Consider the following 25,850-nt stretch of genomic DNA (forward strand, 5'->3'; position numbering starts at 1 on the left):
CAGTGTCTGAATAGCCTATGTAACTGATTGCCACCAGATTAATGTGTTTTTTTAAAAGGTGACATAAGTTGACAGATGATGCACCCGAAAGCTGGACTGTGGAGCTTCCGGAGTTACCAGAGGCCAAGGATAAGCAGCCTGTTGATGCCCTGCTTGTAGGCCTCTGAAGCGCACGTGGCCTCTGCCTGGTGGGCTTTCAGCTTGGCAGACTTCATGGACCATGGGTGGAGGTGTCTCCTATGGAGATAGACTGAGACAAGTCTTCCTACTTGTGCTGAAGCCTTGATTCAGCTCTCTTGGTTCTTTGCATCCAATGCAGAGGAGTGACTTGGAGTTCGTGGTTCTAAGAGTCCTCAGCAGGATGGCTGCAGCTCAGGTTATGGGGACTCTGTGGGGTGACCTCTCATTTGACCTCCCAAAGCCTCTGACTTTGCCATCTGTCTGTTTTCCTAGTACTCAACAGAACTGAAAAAGCTGTACTGCCAGATTGCCAAGACGTGTCCCATTCAGATCAAGGTGATGACTCCTCCTCCTCAAGGTGCCGTCATCCGCGCCATGCCAGTATATAAGAAGGCTGAGCACGTCACCGAGGTGGTCAAGCGCTGTCCCAACCATGAACTAAGCCGGGAGTTCAATGAGGGTGAGTTGGACACTCAGCACCATCTTCGGTGATTTCCTCATTACTTGAAAACTTCTGGATTTGGGCCCCTGAGAAACCTGGGAAGAAAAGATCAGGTCTTTTTGCAACGGTGCAGGTGGAGAAGGAACAGTTCAGGTGTTGCATCTAGCACAGCCAGTTATCGTCCAAGGTAGAGTCTGTATCACCTTTCAAAACCAGCAAGTACAGAATATTCCAGGCAACTGCTAAAGCAGCCACATTCAGCACTCCTTCATTCCCTTTGCAGTCTGCCCCATACTCAGTTCTCCATACTCTAATGGTAATGCCCCATACTCTAATGGTAAAGGGAAAGCTACAGAGAATCTTGTCGCTCCTTAAAGACTAGCAGCAAATATGAGGCTTACAGTGGTGTAGCTAAGGCATCTGGCAGCTGGGGGGTGCAAAAATTTTAACACCCCCCCCATTTTTACACACACACACCCATGCATCAGAAGTCCTCTTAGCAAGGCCTGAGGAAGCCCATAGCACCCCCCTCCCCAAATTCTTAGAAGTCCCTAGAAAGATGGTAGAAGGAAAAAAGACAGAAGTACTTAACACTTTGGGGTCCCCTGACACCATATATGTGTCCTGGGTACCCAGAAGAGATTCTGGAGCAGCCGCTAAATGCAAGAGGAAAGGGAGAGGAGGAGTTGAGCAAAAGAAGGCCTCTTAGAAGCCTCTGTTTCTGGTTTTCAGAGGTCTCTCAGATACCCCCTCAAGGTGTGACACCTGGGGCACTGTATCCCCTGCCCCCCTTAGCTACACCGCTGGGTGCACATATGTTTGTAGAGGAGTTTGCTTGATCAGACTTGCAAGAAGCTTCTCTTCAATTCCCAAGGCACCTGTCAGAGTTACATACTTGCTTTGCTGAAATGACCATAATAACCCTGCAAAATCACTGGATCTCGCTGTGAACAGCAAGGTTGTGCCTCTATTCTAGGACGTGTAGCCATAGTCTGGCCGTTGTATTGTAGGTAGCAGAGTCTCCAGAATCAGCCAGAGTTGCCGCAAGGAAGAGTCAGTGCACCCCTTTTCTGGGACTGAGGTGTCCATGTGTCTTCTTCCTCTTTGCCGATTCCTCAGCTGAATCTTCTTTGTGCTTCTGTAGGCCAAATAGCTCCTCCCAGTCACCTGATCAGAGTTGAAGGAAACAGCCATGCCCAGTACGTGGAAGACCCCATCACTGGGAGGCAGAGCGTCCTTGTGCCTTATGAGCCACCCCAGGTGAGCAGGGAGGGTGGCTCTTCTCTACAGTGTTGCTTTCCGTTCTCTTCAAAGTGCCTGAGGTCAGGGAATCGTCCCTCGTGGCTCAGCACCAGGGCACACAGCTGGGTCTGCTAGATGTACAGCCTGGGAAAGGAAAGAATAACCAGCACTGAACTGGAGTTGCAGGCCATCATCTAATCAACACATCTTAATTGATTCATTGTATGAGTTTAATCAGCTGAACCTGCATTAATTTGCGCATTAATAGAAACATTGGTTGGGAAGAAAAATCACCCGGTGGTCACGTATGCACAACCCGCCCACTCCAGCAGGCACAGACTAGGCAGACTGAAGTGCCCTCCTGTGTGCATAATGGCAGCAGCAGTGGAGGGGGAAGGATCAGGGTCAGGACCGTGATGTGTTAGGAGGGGGCATTTGGCCCTTTTCACTTGTGCCTGGGTCCTTGCAAAAATGGCTCTCCTGAGGCTGCTGTTAGCGCTAGAGCTCAGGACTCACCAACCTAAGACCCAGCACCCTACACTATTCTGAATGGGGACTTGCCAAGCTCGGGCAGGCAGCTCCACCATTCCCCATCCAGTGTGTGGCCAGCTGAGCGGGAGGCCTTGCCACCTGAGCTGAACTCTGCATATGTGCATCCAGGTGCTTGGGACCTGGGTGTTCCCCAGTGACATGCTGACCTCATCGCTGAACAGCCAGCCCCTTTAAACAAAAGGTTGCTGACTCCTGACAGACGGAAGTTCTCAGTTCTCGTTTGCGCTGTGGTCTCTGTCCCTCCTCAGCCGTCACTCTGCTGGTATTTAGGTACAAGGTGAGAACACTCATGCACCAGTTTAACATAACTTGTAATTTGGCCCTTAGAAGAGGCATTCCATACTGTGAGAGAGAGAAGGAATGCCTCTTTTGGTGCTAGCTGCCTTTAAAAAAATGCCTGATTTATTAGGAGAATGTTTTTAATCAGTCAAAAACTCTTTTATTTTAGTCATTTAATCTAGCAGAAACATTGACAGCATTGCAGTCTGAGACATCAGCCATGCTGAGAAATGTGATTTTGCTTCAGAACTAGTGTTTTTATTAATGCACAAATACTGTAAATATTGTTAGTAACGATAAGGTTTCTGATGTCAGGGGGGTGTTGCAGACACACAGTGATGCATAACTGTGGTCTGATTCAGGCCTAAGTTTCTAAGCTGTCATTTGGAGGTGGGGAACATGCCACAGTTGGCTGAGCTCTTGGCCTCGGCCGCTCCCTTGCATGGTTTCCTTGTAATCCTTTCTTAGTGTTGTTCCCGCTGTGGCTGCTTGCTTATTTTTTTAAAAAAGATTTTTTTTATGCCATCTTTCTTCGTAACTTAAGGCAGCTTGCAGCACAAAAACAAGAAGACACAGAAAAACATCGAAAGCAAAGAACTAAAATATTAGGTCAGCAGCATCAAATCACAAGAAGGGAGAGACAAAAACAGCAGTTAGGTGTCACAAGGAAAGGTCACCCAGAAGAGATGTGTCTTTAGCTTTCCCTGAAATTATGAGAGGGAAGGAGTGAGATGAACATCTGGCAGGAGGGAAGTCCGAAAGGAGGACACCAGCACTCAGCAGGTCCTGTTGTGCAACCCAGCCAGCCACACCTCAGGCAGCTTGGTCAGTGCTAAATACAGTTAAGTCTGATGTGGACACATTTTCACAAGTGATCCTGGAAGAGAGGGAGAATGCCCCAAGTAAGGCGCTTGTGGCATCCTCTCATTCTCTAAGCCCCGGTTTGGAGATTGGGGATGCTGCATCTACAAGTCTGTGACAGGGCCCTTGAAAAGTGGTGGGGGGGAGGGTTGAGTGTGAGGGGCAAGGAAAGAGGCAAAACACATTAGGAAGACATTCAGCAAAGCCAGTCATTTGAGCACTAAGCCTGTTCTGTGTCTCAAGTGAGTCTCACTGCTACTTTTTCTTTTGTTTTCCTTCTCTGCAGGTTGGCACAGAATTCACAACAGTCTTGTACAATTTCATGTGCAACAGCAGCTGTGTTGGGGGCATGAATAGGCGCCCTATTCTCATAATTGTGACGCTTGAAACAAGAGAGTGAGTAGCAACAGTTGGAGGCCAGTTTGGCAGGAGAGTCTGTCTGTATGATGTCTGGGCTTGAGGGTTTTAATTGTAAAGCCGGAGAATTGAACTCATTAATACAACTTTATTGATTGGTTTTAAAATTAACTTTTCTGTTCCAATAAAAGAGTCACCAGGGTAGCTAATGATTTCAGTAGAAACAGTTTGACAGATACTTGAACTTTGTAGACTTGAACGTACGGAGAGGAGGGTGACCCCCACTGTCTTTGCCCTGTCATGGCATTTGGTGGGCCCCATCTGCACAGGCTCCAACCTTGCAAAAGCACCTGAGGGTCTGGGCTGTGCAGGCAGAACCCATGCGTGTGGGGACCTTGTCTGCACAGCTGGGGGCGCTCGGGGTTGCCACCCTGACCCCCCACCAAATGCTCACAGGTTTCTGTATGGCTGAGTGGAGTCCATGTCACACAGGTGCCCCTTGAGTCCATATCATGCGGTGTCTGCTTTGGTGCCAGCTCTCTGGGGGCCACGAGTTAACAGCACTTCCATTTCTCCCTCCTTCAGTGGACAGGTCCTGGGGCGTCGGTGCTTTGAGGCTCGGATCTGTGCTTGCCCCGGCAGGGACCGCAAAGCAGATGAGGACAGCATCCGTAAGCAGCAGGTCTCCGACAGCACAAAGAATGGTGATGGTACGAAGCGCCGTAAGTAGCTGGGGGCAGTGCCACTTGAGACTCTGGCAAGCATCCACAGGGGGCAGGGGGTGCATTATCTGTATGGTGGGGCTGTAGGGTGGCTTGCAAGCTTTGGAATCGTGCGAGACCTTTCGGCAGGCTTCCACTTTCCTGCATTCCTGATTGGATGTCATAGGGTCATTCTGAGAAGCAAACCTGTCAGTCGTATGAACTAACAGAGACTGGGGCAGGCAGATGCACCTATGTGTGTTCGAGGAATTGCATGCACTGAAGCAGACCATGAGACAGCAGGAGTTAAAAGCTTGAACTGAACTGAATAAAAGAGAAGGTGTTTCAGACCTCGTTGATAAAATTAAAGATCAATAAGTCACCGGGCCCTGATGGCCTCCACCCAAGAGTTATTAAGGAATTGAAGAATGAAGTCAAGAATCTCTTGACTAAAATATGCAATGTGTCCCTCAAAACGGCCATGGTGCCAGAGGATTGGGGGATAGCAAATGTCATACCAATCTTTAAAAAGGGAAGGAGGGGGGACCCGGGAAACTATAGGCCGGACAGCCTAACATCTATACCGGGTAAGATGGTGGAATGCCTCATCAAAGATAGGATCTCAAAACACATAGACGAACAGGCCTTGCTGAGGGAGAATCAGCATGGCTTCTGTAAGGGTAAGTCTTGCCTCATAAACCTTTTAGAATTCTTTGAAAAGGTCAACAGGCATGTGGATGCAGGAGAACCCGTGGACATCATATATCTGGACTTTCAGAAAGCGTTCAACACGGTCCCTCACCAAAGGCTACTAAAAAAACTCCACAGTCAGGGAATTAGAGGACAGGTCCTCTCATGGATTGAGAACTGGTTGAAGACCAGGAAACAGAGAGTGGGTGTCAATGGGCAATTTTCACAATGGAGAGAGGTGAAAAGCGGTGTGCCCCAAGGATCTGTCCTGGGACCGGTGCTTTTCAACCTCTTCATAAAGGACCAGGAGACAGGGGTGAGCAGTGAGGTGGCTAAGTTTGCAGACAATACCAAACTTTTCCGAATGGTGAAGACCAGAAGTGATTGTGAGGAGCTCCAGAAGGATCTCTCCAGACTGGCAGAATGGGCAGCAAAATGGAAGATGCGCTTCAATGTCAGTAAGTGTAAAGTCATGCACATTGGGGCAAAAAATCAAAACTTCACATATAGGCTGATGGGTTCTGAGCTGTCTGTGACAGATCAGGAGAGAGATCTTGGGGTGGTGGTGGACAGGTCGATGAAAGTGTCGACTCAATGTGCGGCGGCAGTGAAGAAGGCCAATTCTATGCTTGGGATCATTAGGAAGGGTATTGAGAACAAAACGGCTAGTATTATAATGCCGTTGTACAAATCGATGGTAAGGCCACACCTGGAGTATTGTGTCCTGTTCTGGTCGCCGCATCTCAAAAAAGACATAGTGGAAATGGAAAAGGTGCAAAAGAGAGCGACTAAGATTATTACGGGGCTGGGGCACCTTCCTTATGAGGAAAGGCTACGGCGTTTGGGCCTCTTCAGCCTAGAAAAGAGGCGCCTGAGGGGGGATATGATTGAGACATACAAAATTACTAAGCGTGCAGTTGGTCTGTGGAACTCCTTGCCACAGGATGTGGTGATGGCGTCTAGCCTGGACACCTTTAAAAGGGGATTGGACAAGTTTCTGGAGGAAAAATCCATTACAGGTTACAAGCCATGATGTGCATGTGCAACCTCCTGATTTTAGAAATGGGCTATGTCAGATGTAGGGGAGAGCACCAGGATGAGGTCTCTTGTTATCAAGTGTGCTCCCTGGGGCATTTGCTGGGCTGCTGTGAGATACAGGAAGCTGGGCTAGATGGGCCTACGGCCTGATCCAGTGGGGCTGTTCTTATGTTCTTAACTACAATTCCCAGGAAGCCTTGCAGGTCTCTTGTTACCTGGTGTGCTCCCTGGGGCATTTGGTGGGCTGCGATACAGGAAGCTGGACTAGGTGGGCCTACGGCCTGATCCAGTGGGGCTGTTCTTATGTTCTTAACTACAATTCCCAGGAAGCCTTGCAGGTCTCTTGTTACCTGGTGTGCTCCCTGGGGCATTTGGTGGGCTGCTGTGAGATACAGGAAGCTGGACTAGATGGGCCTACGGCCGGATCCAGTGGGGCTGTTCTTATGTTCTTAACTGAATCACTCAGTCAACTTGAGAATATTTATAGTCCATCTCTCTCCTAATAGCAGTGCCAACATCCTTGCTAAAATTGACATTTTAGTCCTGCTTAGATAAATGCCCATAATTGGATTGGTCTCCAGAGAAACATTTACAGATCATATATTATTGCAGTTGCTGCTGGATTGAATTTCTGAATGTTTCTGAATTGTTACGGGTTTATGGTAGAAGTGTGATATTATTATGGTAGAAGTGCTCAGTGGCAGCATGTCTCTGAAGAGTGGTTGCTGTGGGGAGGGAAGCAAGGGAGAGTCCATTCTCTCCCATTCTGGAGCTTTCATTCTCTGTTGGAGTTTCCTGGAAGCAACTGGCTGGCCACGTTGGCCAGATGCTTCTCTGATGGTCTCCATGCTGCTGTTGTGTTCTTATGCTTGTGTAAACAACTCTCTTCAGAGCAGATGTGAATTTGTTGTCCTACCCGTTTGAAGCAAAGTTCCAGGATGTGCTGGACTGACCGGGGCGCAACTTTCCATGATTAGAGTCTGTGCGTAAATCCATCTGATTAGAGATGAGCCCCTTGTTTCACATAAGGAAGGTCTCAGGGTGTTGGGGGAGGCAATCCCAGGGTCAGGCCTGTGTATCTCCAGGGAAAGACCTCTGCCTGCAGCACCAGAAAACCCTGAGTCCTGAGGAGTCTTCCTGGGCAGCAAATTGGGCCAAGAGCCTGACACACTGCACAGCAGCATTGTACCTCTTGTGTGCCGTGGCTGGTGTGAGTATGTACTTCTGGCTGCATTTGTGATGGTTGAGCTCTGATCCTGCTGTTTTTTTTGCGCAGGCTTCAGCTTAAAAGTTATGTTGTAGGTGGCCTGGAGGTATTCTCTCCAACCCCCCCACCACCACCACACTGAATGCCTGTTTTGCAACTCTTCTATCTGAGGCCAGCGTTGCCACTGCTCCCAGCTGTATTAGTGTTGCAACATTCGCCTTGTAGGAAAGGAGGACACAAGCAATCAAGAAGAAACAGGGTGCTGTGCCTTCCCTGTTGATGGATGCCTTGGCTGCTGGTCTCTACTCTGTCATCAATGCGCTGCATGCCCATTGCTTAGTCTGAGGCTGTCTTTGGGCATTGTTTTTCTGATTATTTTGTGGGTGGGGGCAGAGTTATTCTGATGTCTGCATGTGTGCTTTAATAAATCTATGAAGCCTAACAGCACCTTGCAATGTTCCATAGAGCTGATTGATTGCAAAAGTGTTTATTGGCTAGACTAGGGGTGTCAAACATAAGGCCCGAGGGCTGGATGCGGCCCGCGGAAGCTTTTTATCCAGCCCTCAGGCTCTCAGCTGCTGAGCAGTGCTGAGGTGTTACTGCTAAAAGGGCAGCCTCCATGAAAATTGGGCTCTGCCATATCTTGAAATATGATAAAGGTTTGCGTGTTTTCTCTTCTGTCAAAGAAGATTCCTAAGTGAGAAAAAGTGTTTATTTTTGGTTATGAGTTGTTTAATGACATGACTTCCAGCCCAATGACATCACTTCCGGCCCTCAGCAGGCATCATGAATGCCATTCGGCCCTCAGTATGAAATGAGTTTGATACCCCTGGGCTAGACAGTGGTTAAACTGAAGCCATTTCTGCCCAACGTTGTATATCAAATAGGGATCAAATGTGTACACCTGTGGGCTGGGCATAAATGGGTTAATATTATCATATTGTTTTTCCCTTCTCAGCTTTCAGACAGAGCACGCATGGCATTCAGATGACATCTGTCAAGAAACGGCGCACTCCAGATGATGAACTGCTCTACCTACCAGTAAGTGCTCCCTGCATGATGCTTCTTTGGCCTTTTCTCTCCCCAGAAGGAACTGGTTGGGAGAAATAGACCTCCCCCCTCCCCCTAAGTTCTTTGGTGTGTGCTGAGGGCTTGGCGGAAGGGGGGGGCTCAGTCCCACTTCAAGCGCAGGAGCAGCGAGGGTTTTTCTCACGCTTCAGATCTTCCCAAACAACTGATGTGAAGCGAGAGTTGTGTTGTGCCCAGAACTGGGGAAGATCAGGAACAGTGAGGATCTCTCTTCCTTTGTCTGAGTGGCAGAAGATGAGAAAATCCCTGCTGTGTGCCCAGCCTCTTTTCCTACAGTGACCAACCTCTGGGAATCCCAGCATCACAGGTGCTGGAACACACCCCTCTCACTGTGGCCTCACTGCCACTGGTGATCAGAGGCTACGTTTGAGCTCGGAGGTGGTAGCGCTAGTCATTATGGCTAATATGTGCATTGTGACTTTGTCTAATTCCCCTTTAAAACTGTCAGCGCATCCTGTGGTTGTGAGTTCTGCAGATTCATTGTGTTCTTTGTGAAGAAGTGCTTTCTTTTGTCCAACGCAAATCTCTCACCAGTCAGGTTTATTGGTTCTAATATTGGGAGGAAGAGAGAAGAACTTCTCCTTATCCACTTTTTCCACACCATAAATAATTTTATAAGCCTTACTCATGGCCTCAATCCCCCCTTTAGTTATCTTTTTCTTCCTCGGAAAGCCCCCAGAGTTTCAGCCTTTCCTGGAAAGGAAGGTACTCCACTCCGTCTCAGGTCCTCTGCACCTGCTAAGTGAGGTTGGTGGAGACCACGTATAAGGGTTGCCTATCCAGCCTTGTCAGATGTGCAGGTCCCTTCCCGTTCTGTCCTCCTTAAGAGCTTCCAGAAGTACTGGGCTGTGCACAGCCAGGAACAGAATGTTCATCCAGAGAGTCCTTGGCCTAAGCCAGTGTAGGCAGCCTCTGTCTTCCCACCTAGACCTCTGCCTCAGAGTTGCAGCTGAGAGTCCTGAAATCCAGGCTTTTTCTCACACCTTTGCTTGCATGTTTGAACGCTCTTCTTTGTCCAGGTGCGAGGCCGGGAGACCTACGAAATGCTGCTGAAAATCAAGGAGTCTCTGGAGCTTATGCAGTACCTTCCCCAGCACACGATTGAAACCTATCGGCAGCAGCAGCAGCAGCAGCAGCAGCACTTGCTACAGAAGCAGTAAGTCCCTGGGCCAGCTGTGCATGTGGTGGTGCACAAGGTGTGTACATTTGTGTGTATGAAGGAGAGAGCCAGCCAGGGAAGTGGAAGGTGGCGGGGGGTCTCCACGTGACGAGGAGAGGCTCCCCTTTTGCACCACCTGGCAATGGCATGATCTGGCTTTCAGCAGCGAGCTTCTTCAATGTGGTGGGTCGCGGCTGAAAGTTCTGATTTGCTTTTTTTCTTTTTGTGGATTACTATTTTTGGACTTGGAGAAAGATTCTTGAGAGTTTCCAGCTTAAAACTCATTTGCTGCATTTGTTCTCTGGAACCGTGGTCCAGTGAGGCTGAGTGTGCCGTGTATGTGTACAGAGGAGGAGAACCAGGCACATAACTGGGGGTGGCCAACTTTTTGGTTTAAATGTCAAAATTTAGCATGAAAATTGAACTTTCTCTTCAGCATGGATGGATGCCCTTTGGATGGGAGTTTCAGTGGACAGCATGTTTGCTGCATGTCGCATGTAGAGGAGGTGGTTTTGTGTGTCTCTCCAAAGAGCTTCTCAGTTCTTTAAGCTAAAAACAGGGGTTCTTGCCTGTCAGGGCCAAGTTCTCCTTAGAACTAGAGCTGGGACACAGTGTTAAGGGCCAGGCTTTGAAAGTTTGGAATTCTGGTCATTCATACACGAGGGGAGTGGACTGCCAGGGCAGTTGGTGGAGAGATGCAGGGTGTGCAATGCATTTCTCCCCACGCTGCCACTCCCCTGAACTCAACTCAGGCTGCCTCTGTGGGCTGGCGCTTAATTTGTCCCCTGGGCGAAATCCTTCTATGTCACTAGTGAACAGGGAGGGCGAGGGCCTGGGGTGAGAGTGAGGGGTCCCAGGGGGCCTCCGGAAGGACTCTTCAGTCCCTTCAGACATTCTGAGCCACTTCTTTCCGTGGGCTGGTACAGGAGAGAGATTTTTGCTTTTGAGTGTTTTCAGGAGAGAGGCAGCACTTGGGAGCTGGCTTCTTTCTGACCTAGGTAGGAATGATCTCATAAGAACATAAGAACATAAGAACAGCCCCACTGGATCAGGCCATAGGCCCATCTAGTCCAGCTTCCTGTATCTCACAGCGGCCCACCAAATGCCCCAGGGAGCACACCAGATAACAAGAGACCTCATCCTGGTGCTCTCCCCTACATCTGGCATTCTGACTTAACCCATTCCTAAAATCAGGAGGTTGCGCATACACATCATGGCTTGTACCCCATAATGGATTTTTCCTCCAGAAACTCGTCCAATCCCCTTTTAAAGGCGTCTAGGCTAGACGCCAGCACCACATCCTGTGGCAAGGAGTTCCACAGACCGACCACGCGCTGAGTAAAGAAATATTTTCTTTTGTCTGTCCTAACCCGCCCAACACTCAATTTTAGTGGATGTCCCCTGGTTCTGGTATTATGTGAGAGTGTAAAGAGCATCTCCCTATCCACTCTGTCCATCCCCTGCATAATTTTGTATGTCTCAATCATGTCCCCCCTCAAGCGTCTCTTTTCTAGGCTGAAGAGGCCCAAATGTCGTAGCCTTTCCTCATAAGGAAGGTGCCCCAGCCCCGTAATAATCTTAGTCGCGCTCTTTTGCACCTTTTCCATTTCCACTATGTCTTTTTTGAGATGCGGCGACCAGAACTGGACACAATACTCCAGGTGTGGCCTTACCATCGATTTGTACAACGGCATTATAATACTAGCCTCTATCTGACTTAACTCCTCGGTTAGGAGGGGCCGTTCGGGTAGCGGTATCTGCCCGAGGTCTTCTGCCGTGAAGACTGACATGCTGACATCTCCAGACTGACATGCTGCCCTCCATCCCACCGGTCAGCCCTGCCAGGCAGTGTCCTGCTCTCTGCCTGTGTTGCTCTATAAAGGATACACGGATGGTGGCACATGCATAATAGTATTGCTCCAGACAGGCGTGTCATTCCCCTCTCTGCCAGTCAGGTATTGACCACCTTGAGACAGAAGATGCTTCAGCCTTCCCTGCAAAGTGAGCAGCTTGTACAGCTACAGCAGTTGAACGTGAAGGTCCAGTCTGTGTGGCGCATAAAAATCCAGGCTCAGAGGAACTTAGGTAGAGAGGGGCTAAAGTAGATGACATTCAGCTGACCAGGGAGAGCTGGATGGTTGGTGTGGGGAGGTGCAAGCAGAATACAGAAATGGGTAGAGTGGGAACAGTTTTGCCCTGGGACTATGTCCGCAACTACCCCCCAGAGAGGCCTGGTACATCCTCTTCGGGGGATCTCTGCTGGCATCTTGTGAGGAGCACCCCTCTTCAGCTCTGGGCATGTCTCCAGCCCTCATGCGGTGCACTTGATTGTGGGTGCTAAAAAGCTGGTTCAGAGCTTGGCTTGTGGGCGTTCTGGCTTCCTTTTGGAGGTTTCCCCTTAAAAGCAGAGAGTTTTCCATAGGGGAAAAAAGTTCTCATAAGCAGAGTAAATGAAGGCCTTTCCGCTTAGTGCTGACAAAATTGTTTTGTGCTAATTACTGTTTTTTGCTCTCCTGGTAGGCAAAATTGGCATTTTAAGGTTATGATAAAAGACCCGCCCAGCCCTGGTCCAAGTGCCAGTGAGCCCGAGATCTGCTTATTTAACGGAGCTGCTTTCAGCAGATCTCCTTGCAGCCATTCCTCTTAGTAGGGGAGGCGGGTGTTGCAGTCCTGTACTGAGTCTCTGCAAGACTTTTCACACTGAGTGGGACTCTTTTTGGAAAGTGGAACTGGAGCCCTGCACTGCTTTATCTTGCTGAACTCTCTTGTTGCTAGAAGCCAGGATGGGTAGTCCAGAAAGCCTTGTGCACCCTGTTGTGCCCACCCTCAGTATTCTGCCCTGTTGGCCTTTCCAAGTGTCCCCCTTGAATTTCTCAAATTGAGAGATAGAGACCAACAGCGCCGCGCTGGGTCTCTGCCATCTGGGATGCTGGAGCAGTGCAGCTCCTTCCTGGAGTTGGGGCTCTATGGCTGTGTGTCTGATGGCTGTGGAGACATGTTTCCCAGGAGTTCCGCAGTCCCCACTCAGTGAGGTTCCTCTTCCATAAGGGAACTTATCTTTAGTAGGGTTTGGCAGGCCACTAGGGAGTGGAATGTGCTTGAAATGTGTCTGATTTTGCATGGGTTTATTTAACCCATGTATGGTGTGTGTGTGTGTGTGTGTGTGTGTGTGTGTGTGTGTATACACACCTACACACAGACTAGACACACTGCTTTAAATGATATTGTTTCTCCCTGGCTATGTGTGCCTTGGTGTCAGTTCTCTCCCCCCAAGCCCCACCTCAATTGCTGCAGTCTTCTTTAGTCAATCAGATTTTGACTACATTATGTAATTGACAACCTTGAAGTCAACTGAGATTGGGGTCAAGTCTGATCAATGTAAACAGGTGAATTTTTTATTTTTTTGTAAATAGGACTGAAAAATAGTCACAAAGGTGTGACCCTTTTTTTAACAATGGTGGCACCTCCTATGAGTGGTTTTAGCTGAGCCCTAATTGCTGCAACAGAAGTTCACTTTGTCCCTGGCAAGGCAAGCAGATGTTCTGTCCCTTGGAAAATGGCAAGATTACAAGTAGATCTCTATAAACACACCTTGACTCACTGTAAAAAAGGTATGTGGGTCAGAGGTTTTTGCTGCCTGCCCAAGATAGCAACACCTGGGAGTTGTGGGGGTGAGGGAGCTGTTTGTCCCCGGCCAGGCCACAATGTGGGCTGCAGTTTCTGCCTATGGGAGAAAAGAGGGAAAAGTGGGACTTGCAGAAAACAAGCTGTTGATCATGTGAGGCGTCCTTTGGCATAGTCCAGCTCAGTCACTCTCCAGCATAGCCTTGTTGCCAGCCAAGCTCCCTGTGGTGCAGCATAGATGCTGCAGGCTGAACCCACAGCAGCTTTCTGCATGCAGAGCATGTGTTTCACCACTGCGCCAGGTACCCCCCCTCCTCTTTCAGGGGAATGTCAGAGAAGGGGGTGGAGTAGGCTTTGACCAGTCATGACAAAAGGGTCACAGAGTAGCTTGTGGTAGCTGCCCTGCCTCCCCCCAGAGCTTGGTGGCAGAGCCTGTAATTGTGTACCTGGATTGGTTTGGAAAGAGGAGGTGGAGGAGATCCTCTAAAACTCCCTCCTCCCAAAGGAGGGAGAGATCCTCTAAAATTGCCTTTTGCTGCTTGAAGCTATCGACCTTTTTCTGACATCCTTTCTTGCTACGCTGCCCTCTGCCTTTTGTGTGTGTGTGTGGTTTTCTGCCTGTTCATGCCAAAGGCCTTCATGATCACAGGAACTGGTCTTAGCCATCAGATTTTTCGTGTTTCAGTGTGGCCATGTCCAGTCATTCAAACTGAGACCTCAAGCTGAGGTCCCTTTCCAGACTGTCAGGTGCTGCATTCATCCCAGTGCCACAAGCTACAGTTTGGTGGCTTCCTGTTGAATTTTGAGAGGTGGAGGGAGAAAGAGCTTTTCCAGACTTGGCTGTTTGAAGTCAGCTGAAAGAGGCAGCAGATGACTCCTACCTCTGGAATCCCGCCATTGCCCTGGGGGGAGATACTTAGCATCCCTTTAATAGAGCTTCTTCATCATCGGTATTGGGCTTCCTTTAATATCCAGCCAAAAAGCTTCTTTGCTCAGTTTCAATCCATTAAGGAAGGTTTCAGCTGGTGCAATCTAGATCTTTGCGAGCATTGCTTGCTCTGAGATAATGACTCGATGTTTGACTTTTGCCAGGTATTTGAGTCTCTTTGATTTGCCAGAAACTTCCTAAAGACTCAGAGATGATAATTATGGGAGCTAATTTTCTTGACAATCTTGTGTGGACCAAAAAACTAGATAAAAATGTTTAAATACATTAATAAAATAAATGAACAATAAGGTCACCAGGGCTTCTGTCCACCCTTGTAGTGCAACGTGCCTGCACTTCACAGCAGTCCTTCCAAGAAGACCCTGAGGGTGTGGAAGGGAGAGGAAAAGGAAGTGACAAGTGTCGACTAAACTTTCCCACCCCCCTGGCCACACCTACTTCCTAACCTGTTTTCTGATTGTTTTCCCTTTTCCAGACTGTGATCATGAAGGGTTTTTTTTTCCCCCTGTGTGTTTCCTCACAGCTCGTTCTGATTCTTCATTTTCTTTCCTTTCTGGTTCCTTCTCTGCAGTCTCCTCTCAGCCTGCTTCAGGAGCGAGCTTTCAGACACGAGGAGGGAGCCCCCGAAAAGAAACGAAGCCATTCTCAAACATTCCAGTCCCCCAAACCCTTCAGTCTGTTTGTAAATCACGCAGGTCGGATGGGGGAATGTCAACCAGCTCCCTGATCTTAACATAAAGGGCTGCCACGGAGCAGAACTGCTTGATTGCATCAGCGAGCAAACTGTGGTGGGGGGGGGACTTTTGAAAAAGTGATACTTCTTCAGGTCCTCCTTTAGCCATAGATTTAGCACTGCAAGGTCTGGAACCATCTCAGCACCTTCCAGGGCTGTGAGATACGCTGCTTCTCTTCTTGTCCATCCTTGTGGTGCACTTGTGAGAATTCTCAGAAATGCTTTCTCTGAGCAGGTCTCAGTCTTCAAGCTTTTGAACTTCTTAACTTAAAGACATGTGTTTATGCACTGAGACAAAAGTGCAACTTGTGACTGAGCGCTTATGTCAGTTGTTAATCTCAGTGCTTTTAATGCTGGTCAGAGACTAGTTGTGCAGAGACTTCATGCATAGACTCCATGTTTCTGCTGGGCAGATGTTTCTGCTGGGAGCACATGTTGGGGAGGCTCAGTTAATGGTGCTCCTTACGTTTGCATCATCTGCACATAATTCACAACTTTTCTACCTTGTTTTAAAAAGATATTGTATAAAACCTCTTAATGAGCAGAAAAGGTTCGCTTGTTTGGGGCTGTTGTAGATTCCGGATTCCACTCTGAAGCACTCATGTTTCCCATGTGGGGCTACCTCAAAGCCGTAGCACAAGAGTTGTCATAAATGAACCTCCAGTTCGAGCAAGACTATGATGGTGATGGCAGTAGGGCCCAGAAATTAAGAGTGTCCCTCCTGGGCCCTGTTCTGAGCCCCCTCTATGTATTGACTATTCACTTTTGAATCCTCTGTTCATCAGTCCAAAATTTTGGGTGTTCATTTCAAACTGACCTTCAGAAACTGTGAAATTGTGACCATTGAATAGTTGCCTTTGAAGTTCCTGTTGGTAACAATTAGACATGAGCAGATTTATCCCATTGCATTCCGCTACTGTTCTGTGGGTTTGGTCTGCCTCGCCATCAGTTTCCTGTGTGAAGAAGGTGCGCATAGAATCCTGTGGGGAAAGTGAGGGGGTTGCTAATGTGTTAGTGCTGTTCCCATGCACATCAACTCAGAAGTAAGTTCCAATGTGTTCAGTGTGACTTACTCCCAAGAAAGTGTGTATAGAATTACAGCCTCAGAATCTAAAAACTCTGGGAGGATTTTGTAAGCGTTCTAGTAGTGATGCAGACGTCACATCAGAACTTCTAATTTTTAGGGACCAGGGCCGTAGAATGAAGATTATGGCCGTTTTCCCAGAGGTTTAAGAGAGAAGAAAAAATCCTTGTGCATCTCTCCTGGTGCAGACTGATGTTGCCTCAAGATTCGGGCATTTGGGGGCCACTGGAATTGCTATGGAAGGATCAGTTCTGATTTTCATAGTGTTGGCAGATCAGAAAGCTACCTTGCTTTTGGATAGTTACACAAATGTAACGATCCAAGGGCGAGCAACTTAGAGCTGCATGAGTGCACCTACTCTGGTGAAAATGTGGATTCTGAAGTAGATGGAGCAGACCGGTTGGGGAGTGACTATGACTCCTCCTGTATGCCAGACCTGGTGGGAATAACAATCACAGCCATGCCTGTCTTGTGCAGTGTTAATTCCCCTCCATATGTTGGTTTAAGGCTGTTTCCTGTATTTTTTTCCCCTTCTACAATCCTATAGAGCTTTCTCCCTCTGTTTTTCTGGTCCGTGCTTCCTGCCCTTCCAACTACAACTCTGTTGCACAACAGACGTGGCAGGGAGCCACCAGCCAGGCACAGGCTAGGGTGTTGCTCAGAAGGGAGGGCTGGAACAGGTCGCGGAGTCTCTTTCTAGGACCTCTTCCTAGCCTCTCCTGCAGTTCAGTTGTGAAGTGGGCAGCCTGCTACTCTTCTGGCACCCTCGGGCAGTGTTTTTCAACTCCTTTCATCTCACAGCACACTGACAAGGCACTAACATTGTCAAGGCATCACTTTCTTGACAATTGGCATGGCACACCATACTGCTGGTGGGAGACTCACATACCCTAATGGCCCTACTAATAAATGGCCTTCCCCCAAACTCCAGTGGCACACTTGCAGACCACTTGCGGCACACCAATGTGTCACAGCAGACTGGTTGAAAATTGCTGCCCTAGGAACTGAATGTGCAATGAATTGGCCTGGGAGTTCAAAGCAAATCAATGGCTTAATCTTTCCTGGAATTAGCCAGCACTCAGTACTGTGTGCGACTTGTGCGGTGGTGTAGCTGGAGGGGGGGCGGAGTACCCAGTCTGGTGGGGAGCCTCAGCATGGTGGGAAAGCAGCCCCTCCAGGAATGGCTCCGAAGGGAGGGGCCACAGGCCCACCACGCTGAGGCTCCCCGCCAGACTGGGTGCTCCGCCCCCCCTCCAGCTACACCACTGGTCTTGTGTACTGAGTCTGGGAAAAACTGAAATGAGTTGCTCTGGTGGAGAATCCAACCACTCGTGCCTTCTAATCAAAGATAACAGGTTTCATACTGAGAACTCCTTCCTTTTTTGTCTTCCTCTACAAATGTGTGGTGCTGATTTTCAATAAATGTTTGCATTTTGAATGACAGCTTCATCTCTTCTTTCCGTGTCTCTTCCTTGTTTGTTTTACTGCATCGTCTTGCTAGACGGAACTGAACGTTCTTGTTGCCTTATCACTCACCCTTCTCTCTCCTGCACACACGCCCACCTGCTGTTTTGGATTTGTCCCGTTCCATAGATTCCTCCAGGATGGCCCCAAAGTGCACAGATGCTTCTGTTAAAGACATCTGCATAGCTAGTAGCACTAGACCTGTGCAGGGTGCTTTCCAAGAGGGCAGGTCTTTGTCCCAAGGAGCCTAAATCTGCCATTCAGCTCAGAAGAGACCTCAGAAGCCGTGGCAAAGAGGGAGGAGTGTTTCAGTTGCCTGCACTTAAGTTTGCTTACAGGAGGGCAGAGGACTGAGGAGCTGTGCCAAAGATGGCATAGGAAGATTGAGTTTTGAGGAAGGGACAGGAGGCCTTTGCTCTCAATTTTCATGAGAGAGAACCTGAAATGAGAACTTGGTTTGGGTGGGGAGCTTCTCAGCCCTGGCCCTACTCCTCAACTACTCATTTGATGGCTGTTGCCCTGATATGGGGTCCAGCCACCCCTCTTTGTTTCTCCTGCATGCCGCAGAGAGGGCCACAAGGCCTCTTGCAGAGACCTGCTTTAGCTGTCACGGCTAAGGGCATGAGCTGCAGGCTCTGCTTCTAACATGGCCTCGTGAGTGATGAATTTTTTAGGACAGCTCTGTAATTAAATTCAAAAAACTTGTCTGCCTGCCAAGAAGTTCCTTGCCTACTTCATGGGACTTTCCACTGGTGGGGGGGGGGTGCTTTTTCCCTTTTTCAAAAACTACTTTTAGTGCTGTTGCAATTCAGCTGCTGCTGGTTTTCTGGGCTCCTGCTGGGAAAGAGTTAAAGCGGAGACTGCCCTGGGAGGCCTAGCCAAGCCGCCTCCTCTCAGGCATAGATTTGCCCCCAAAATAGTTCTGCAATTGGAGGATAATGCCGGCCTACAAAACCGGGCTGTTGTAAGAATTGCTATTATAATGTTAGCAGTGTTCGCCCTCTCTTCTAGTGTAAGTGGTTTGACTCACTTACTTGAGTCATCCAGAAGAATAGCTTTGCTTGCAATGTTTGGCAGCTCCTTGCCTGGTTGAGGTTCAGTGGCCAGGTTGCATACACCTTTGTATACACCTTCAAAGAATTCTTTGGAAAGGTCAATAGGCATGTGGATGCAGGCAAACCTATGGATATTATGTATCTGAATTTTCAGAAGGCATCTGACCCTCACCAAAGGCTGCTGAGAAAACTCCACAGCCAGGGAATAAGAGGGCAGGTCCTCTTCTGGATTAAGAACTAGTTGAGGAAAAGGAAACAGAGTGGGTGTCAATAGGCAATTTTCACAATGGAGAGAGGTGAAAAGAGGTGTTCCCCAAGGATCTGTCCTGGGACCGGTGCTCTTCAACCTCTTCATAAATGACCTGGAGACAGGGTTGAGCAGCGAGGTGGCCAAGTTTGCGGACAGCACTAAACTTTTCTGAGTGGTGAAGTCCGGAAGGAGTTGTGAAGAAGTTTCAGAAGAATGTTTCTAAACTGAGAGATGTCAAATGCACTTAAATGTAATTAAGTGTAAACTGATAAACATTGGGACAAAAAAAATCAAAATTTTACATGCACACTGATGGGTTTTGAACTGTCTCTGATGAATCATGAGAGAGATCTTGGGGTGCCAGTAGACAGCTCGATGACAGCTGCATTGATTAGATCTCACCTGGAGTACAGTGTCCAATTCTGGGCACTTCGCTTTAAGAAAGATGCAGCCAAACCGGAGCGGGTTCAGAGTAAAGCAACAAGGATGATCAGAGGGCTGGAAAACAAGCCTCACAAGGGAAGTTTGAGGGAACTTGGTATACTCAACCTGGAGAAGAGAAGATTGAGAAGGGATATGATAGTGCTTTTCAAATATCTGAAGGGCTGTCATATGGAAAAAGGGACACATTTGTTCTCACTTGCCTCTGAAAGTAGAATTAGATCCAGTGGGTACAAACTGCAAGAGAAGAGATTCCAATTGGACATCAGGAAAAAATTCCTGATGGTTAGGGCTATTCTATTGCTGAGGAAGGTGGTAGACTCTCCCGCACTGAAGATCTTCAAGTAGAGGCTCGACAAGCACGTGTTGGAGATGCTCTGGAAGGATTCCTGCTACCCGCAGGGGGTTTGAGTAGATGACCTATTAGATACCTTCCAACTCTGTTTCTGTGAAAGTGTGTGAAGGCACTGAAGAAGGCCAATTCCATGCTCAGGATAATTAAAAGGGGATTGAGAATAAAACAGCCAATATTATAATGCCATTGTACAAATCAATGGTAAGGCCACACCTGGAGTATCGCGTCCAGTTCTGGTCGCCACATTTCAACATAGTGGAAGTGAAAAAGGTGCAGAAGAGAGCAACCAAAATGATTACTGGACTAGGGCACCTCCCTTTGGAGGAAAGTCTACAGTGTTTGGGGCTCTTCAGTCTAGAGAAGAGGCACCTGAGGGGTGAACATGATTGAGACATACAGAATTATGCAGGAGATGGATTGAGGGATGTTCTTTTCCCTCTCACAGAACCCCAGAACCAGGGGACATCTGCTAGAATTGAGTGTCGAGCAAACAGAGGAAATATTTATTTACCCAGCGTGTAATAAAACCTTTTCTAATTGGGTAAGAGGCACTTTTTCAAGTGGGTGGTCCTCTTATTTAGCAGGGGGAGAGTAACTGGCCCTCCTCACTCCAGCAGTTCTTTTCTAGTGGCTGTCTGCTGGTGTTTTGCATCTTTTAGATTGTGAGCCCTTTTGGAACAGGGAGCCATTAGTTATTTGATTTTTTCTCTGTAAACCGCTTTGTGAACTTTTGTTGAAAAGCGGTATATAAATACTGTTAATAATAATAATAATAATAAGTCTGTGGAATTCCTCGCCACAGGATGTAGTGATAGTATCTGGCCTAGATGCCTTTAAAGGGGGATTGGAGATATTTCTTCTTTAAAAAAACCTGCATCACAAGTTACAAGCCTTGATGGCTATATGCAGCCTCCTGGTTTTGGAAGCTGATTACATCAGAATACCAGGTGCAAGGGAGTGGCATCAGGCTGCAGGTATCTTGTTGTCTTAAGTGCTCCCTGGGGCATTTGGTGGGCCACTGTGAGATGCAGGAAGCTGGACTAGATGGGCCTTTGGCCTGATCCGCTAGTCTCTGCTTATGTTCGTGTCTCCATCAGTGCTGCTGCTATGGCCAATCACTGTTTAACCCATTTTTTCCCAGCCCACAGGTGTACACATTTGGTCCCTATTGTGTATATGCTGTGTTGGGCAGAAATAGCTTAAACAGTAAATGGGGGTTGGGGATTTGGGAGGGCTGAGGGAGCTGGAGGTGAGTTCAGATGGATTCAGAAAAATGGGGGGGGGCTGTTTTGAGGCAGTAGCTCATTCCAAAAGGATGGTTCAGTCTATAATTTGTAGTGAAGGATTCTGTCCGCCCCTTTTGATTTGCTCTAAATTGAAGTCCAGTCACACTGTGAAAACCAGCTGCCTTTTGAACAGCTGCCAGTCTAGTGCCAAGTAGGAGATTCAGAACCAGCCTTTTCCCTCCTCGCCTGAACTTGACCCTTCCGGTCTCTTGTGTCTTGCAGAAACTCCATCCAGTCTCAGGCCTCGTATGGGTCCAGCTCTCCTCCACTGGCCAAGATGAACAGCATGAACAAGCTACCCTCAGTCAGCCAACTCATCAACCCACAGCAGCGCAATGCCTTGACTCCCACCACCATCCCTGACAACATGGGAGCCAACAGTAAGCCAGAGCTTCCTTAGCTGCATCACCTGCAGTCCTGAGGGACTTGCTCAGGGAGTGGTTTGAGCCACTTTGTAACAGGGTTGCAAACAGGGTTGTAACAGGATCTGTGACAAAGAAATTTGTGTTCACAGGAATTGGCCAGAGTTGGGGGGAGGAATATTCCACAGGGTGCAGGAGAGCCAGCAGGTTCCAGAGTCCCCACAGCCAGCCTCTACAAGACTTTCTGGAGGCTTCTAGAGCCTTTCATGTTCCAGTTGTGTCACTGATATGCGCCCCCCCCCCCAGACCTTCCTGACTGCTGGGGCCTTAAGCAGCACCACTGCAGAGCTAATCTGAGATGGAATTTTCCTGCCAGTGTTGAAGCTTAGGAAACTTTGTCTCTCTAGGACTAAGCCAACATGCCACCCCCATTCTGCTGTCCCATGTGCATGGTGTGTGGCTGAGGGGAAAAATCTGGGGGTATTACCAGCAGCAGCTGCATCCTTTGGGGGTGCCAGCAGACACTGTTTTATTTCCCGGGAGCCCCTTTAGAAGAGCAGTCAGTGATCCTCATCTAGTACTGTTGCCGGGGGGAAGGGGGGCTTATAGGAAGTCAAAATGGCAGCCACCAGCTGAGCAGAGCATCTGCTTTTGCTGCTGCAGCTAAAGATATACGAGGAAAGGGAGAAATCACATGCATTTGATTCTGGTAGTTGAGCAGGAACAGGAAGACCTGCCGCCTGAGTCCCCTGTTATCTCGAAAGGACACTCCAGGGTCTTTGGGCGCTGAACTCCAGCTATCTACCTGTCAGTGACCCTCTCCCCCTCCCCTTTGTTCCACAACAGTTCCTATGATGGGGGCCCACATGGCGATGGCTGGCGACATGAATGGACTCAGCCCCACGCAGACACTGCCCCCTCCCCTCTCGATGGCATCAACATCCCACTGCACCCCCCCTCCTCCGTACCCCACAGACTGCAGCATTGTCAGGTAAGTAACTAATAGTCGTCAGCCTCTTGTGTTGCCCACCTGTCCCTTGGCCCCGGTGTCTCCACTGCGGTTCATTTGGGTCACATTCTTCCGGAAACTGTCTTCGCGCCTCACTAGACTCCACCCCAGCCAGGTGCCTCGACTCACTTTCTGAGCCTCTGCTTGTCCCAGCCCCTCGCAGCGAGCCCTGAGGCTTCCCACATCACTTGTGGTATCAGTTCCTAACCAGTTTTCCTGCTGATGATATGCACAGCCAGTGAGATGGAATGTGGTGCCTCCCTGCTCTCCCCCCCATCAAAGCTATTGCATAGCAGGGCGCCTGGTGTGGTTCTTGCCGTTTTGGGGCTGGTGCAATCTGGGTGACCTTCGTGTCTCCGTCTCTCCCCCTCTCTCGTCTCTCATCGCTCTCTTTCTGTCCTCTTTCCTCCTCCTCTTGCAGTTTCTTAGCAAGGCTGGGCTGTTCCTCCTGCGTGGATTATTTCACGGCGCAAGGGCTGACCACCATCTATCAGATTGAACACTACTCCATGGATGTAAGTAACTCTTGCCCTTTCGCTTCGCGGGGGGGAGGGGTGTCTCCGCTGGGTGGTTTGCAAAGCCAAACTCCCGTTGAGACTCGCCTTATGCTGCAGTCGCATGTAGCAAAGTCCCAAAAGTCCCTTTCAGTTGCAGAGCACCCTCGGAGAAGGCTGTCTGGCTCACAGCAGGGGCAGGGTGCTGATGTCTTTCCTTGCCAGCTTTTTCCACTGACCCTTTTCCATAAGAAACATTTGAGCTCCAGGAAGGAGGGGGTTGCATGAGAAGGGTTAAGTGCTGCCATCCCTCCTCCCAAGGGCACTTTGTGATGGAGAGTGGCTTTGGGGGCTTCATTGCTAAGCCTAATGTGTCCTTTGCCCCCAAAGGCAAGTGGGATTGGATTCTGTAGAGGCTTTTGGCCTTGTAGTGGGAGTTTCAGCTCAGTTTGGCTCTGAAATCCACAGTTTCTCTGCCTGTAGTTTCTGTTCAGGGGATTTGGAACTGCTTCGCATTGGTGCTGATCTGAAATGAAAGTGATGGGCCTTCTCTCTTCTACAGTCCCCTCCCCCATCTTCCTTTCTGCTTTTACTTCTACATCCTAAATCCAAAAAAGTTTGGCTTTGCTGTGCTGTGTGGTGTGCTGTGCTAGGGAGCTTGACCTGGGAGACCCCGGAATCTTACTGGGCTGAGGATCTTTTCATTTTCCTCCTGATCTGGCTGAGATTCTTTTTGCTTCCAAAGCTAATTGCTGTCAAAAAGACCAGTTTTATTTAAGCAGTTTCTAAAGGTGTGAAAAAGGTTGTAATCCTTTTGTGATTTGCAAAATGACTTCCCTTCAGACGCCTAGAAATGTTTGGCCTAAACCAAGTCTTCCAAAAGCGTCTCAGACTCTGTTTAGGCGGCATTTAGCAGCAGCTGTAAAGATGGCAAATGCAAAGCTGCATTGCTGGGTCCTGAGCCTTTGTGAAGGAGCCTGTTTCCTCCAGTGCTAACGACCAAGGCTGCCGCGCTTGGAAGTGACACAGAACCTGGGGTGCCTCTGGATAGACTGGCTTTCCTGGGCTCAGCTGCAGGATCGGTTCTGCAGGCCCTGCAGTGTGAGGAGAGGTTGGACTGCACCTGTCCACATGTCTGGGGCGGGGGCAACACAGGCCCAGAACTGACTTTTCAGGGACAGTCTAAGAACAGGCGCCTGCAGCCCTTTGCATGATGCCCAGTTCCTTGGTGAGGCCTGAAAAATATGTTACTTACACCTAAACAGGACTATATGAAGTGGTAATTTTCTGCTTGGAGCTCTGTCAAAATCTCAAAATTATTGTAGTGTTACTGCTAGGTCATTATTAGCCTGAGTCAGTCTCCTCCCCCCCCCCTGCATTCTAGGATTTGGTGAGTCTCAAGATCCCAGAGCAGTTCCGCCATGCCATCTGGAAAGGCATAATGGACCACCGGCAGCTCCATGACTTCTCGTCCCCACCTCACCTCCTGCGCACGCCCAGTGGCGCCTCCACAGTTAGTGTGGGCTCCAGTGAGACTCGAGGAGAGCGTGTCATCGATGCTGTGCGCTTCACCCTCCGCCAGACGATCTCCTTCCCTCCCCGTGACGAGTGGAGTGACTTCAATTTTGACTTGGACGCCCGCCGGAATAAGCAGCAGCGCATCAAGGAGGAAGGGGAGTGAAGCGGCAGGGTGTGGCCGCCTCTGCCCCTCATCCACACCATGGACCTCTTGGCTGCTCTGACGTGTTTTGCGACCCTTAGATAGTGTGGGGGCAGAAGGAGAGAGGCGTTTTCGCTCTCCAGCGCTAGCTGTACCTGCAGGTCTGCGGGCCTGTCGGGGGGGGCCGTTTTCTATTTTCTCTTAAGCCATAGCTTTTGTGGGGGGAGGGGTGGTCTTTATGGCCTTTGTTCGCTGAGGACTGACACATTTTCCTGTTTCTGCAAGTGAGAAGGGATGGTTGGGGCAAGCAAAGGAAACGTTTGGAGAGTTCTGGCTTCCCAAGGTCATGGCACTTAATTCTCTTGCTTCTGCTGAACCAAATGTGCTTCCATGCCCTCAAGTTGCAAGTTGGCCCATGGCTCATAACTTCTCCACACTACGCGCTTGCAGCTGGATCAAATATCACTTGCAGAGTTTGATCTGGACTCTTTTCTGAATGTTGTCATTTCAGGCGCCTTTTGGAACGCTTTAAAGGCAGCCCATGATTTGGGGTTGTCTTTTGTCGTGAGTTTGACTGTTGCAGAGTTGAATCAGGTGGATTTGCCTTATGGGGTAGTCAGTCAATATGGTAGTAAGCCTGTATAGTGCCTTTCAGCCAAGCCAATGGCAACCACAAAGACAGAGTAGCACCCGTGAGACCACATGCACCTCAGTGAGGCACCTTCTCAACTTGCCAACTTGTAGCTGCATTTGTGATAATTCAACTGCCTGGCTTATTGATAAGCCACTTCCATGCGCAACCCACCTGCCTGACATGGAATGCCAGGCATAGTCTCATGGCTGCGCAGTGTTATAGCAGATCTGCTTTCACGCCCCTGCTTTGATTTGCAAGTGCTGAGGCTGAGCTGAAGTGTCATCCCCCCCCCACACACACACACACAGAGAATGGTGGCAAAAAGGGCAAGCTGCGGGGGAGGCAATTATTGCCCCCCCCCACCTTTTGGCTCAGCATTAATTGATTTGAGTCTGCCTAATATTCTGAGACTTGTCAACTTGACATTCAAGTCTGTGGCTAAGTTTAGACAGGGATAAGATTGCTTAGGGAGTTAGCCATAAGAATAACATGTATTAAACCAAATTTTCCCACATAGTCCAGCTGGTGGAGGTATAATTCCCAAGGTATTGTCAGGGGCTCACTATGGTACTCTTGCAGTGGGAGAGTGCTTGAAATCTGTGCCTGCGTGGCAACTCTGCCCTGGGCTTTCTGTGTCCTACTTCCTCATCACGTGC

General features: G+C 49.0%; 1 protein-coding gene across 2 annotated transcripts in view; it reads left to right on the forward strand.

The window, feature by feature from the left end:
* TP63 (tumor protein p63) overlaps positions 1-24,581 on the forward strand; it is a 105,621-nt gene extending 81,040 nt beyond the window's left edge. Inside the window, exons 4-13 of one of the 2 annotated variants that reach the window (XM_066618917.1) lie at positions 454-640; positions 1,767-1,882; positions 3,843-3,952; positions 4,499-4,635; positions 8,508-8,590; positions 9,658-9,794; positions 21,258-21,415; positions 22,244-22,388; positions 22,828-22,921; positions 24,285-24,581. In XM_066618917.1, the coding sequence (XP_066475014.1) occupies positions 454-640; positions 1,767-1,882; positions 3,843-3,952; positions 4,499-4,635; positions 8,508-8,590; positions 9,658-9,794; positions 21,258-21,415; positions 22,244-22,388; positions 22,828-22,921; positions 24,285-24,581 (1,464 nt within the window). The remainder of the gene's footprint in view (positions 1-453; positions 641-1,766; positions 1,883-3,842; positions 3,953-4,498; positions 4,636-8,507; positions 8,591-9,657; positions 9,795-21,257; positions 21,416-22,243; positions 22,389-22,827; positions 22,922-24,284) is intronic. The other variant, XM_066618919.1, reaches the window with a different exon arrangement.
* Positions 24,582-25,850: the final 1,269 nt, after the last annotated feature.

The sequence above is a fragment of the Tiliqua scincoides genome, chromosome 3 (genome assembly GCF_035046505.1).
Source record: "Tiliqua scincoides isolate rTilSci1 chromosome 3, rTilSci1.hap2, whole genome shotgun sequence".
NCBI lineage: Eukaryota > Metazoa > Chordata > Lepidosauria > Squamata > Scincidae > Tiliqua > Tiliqua scincoides.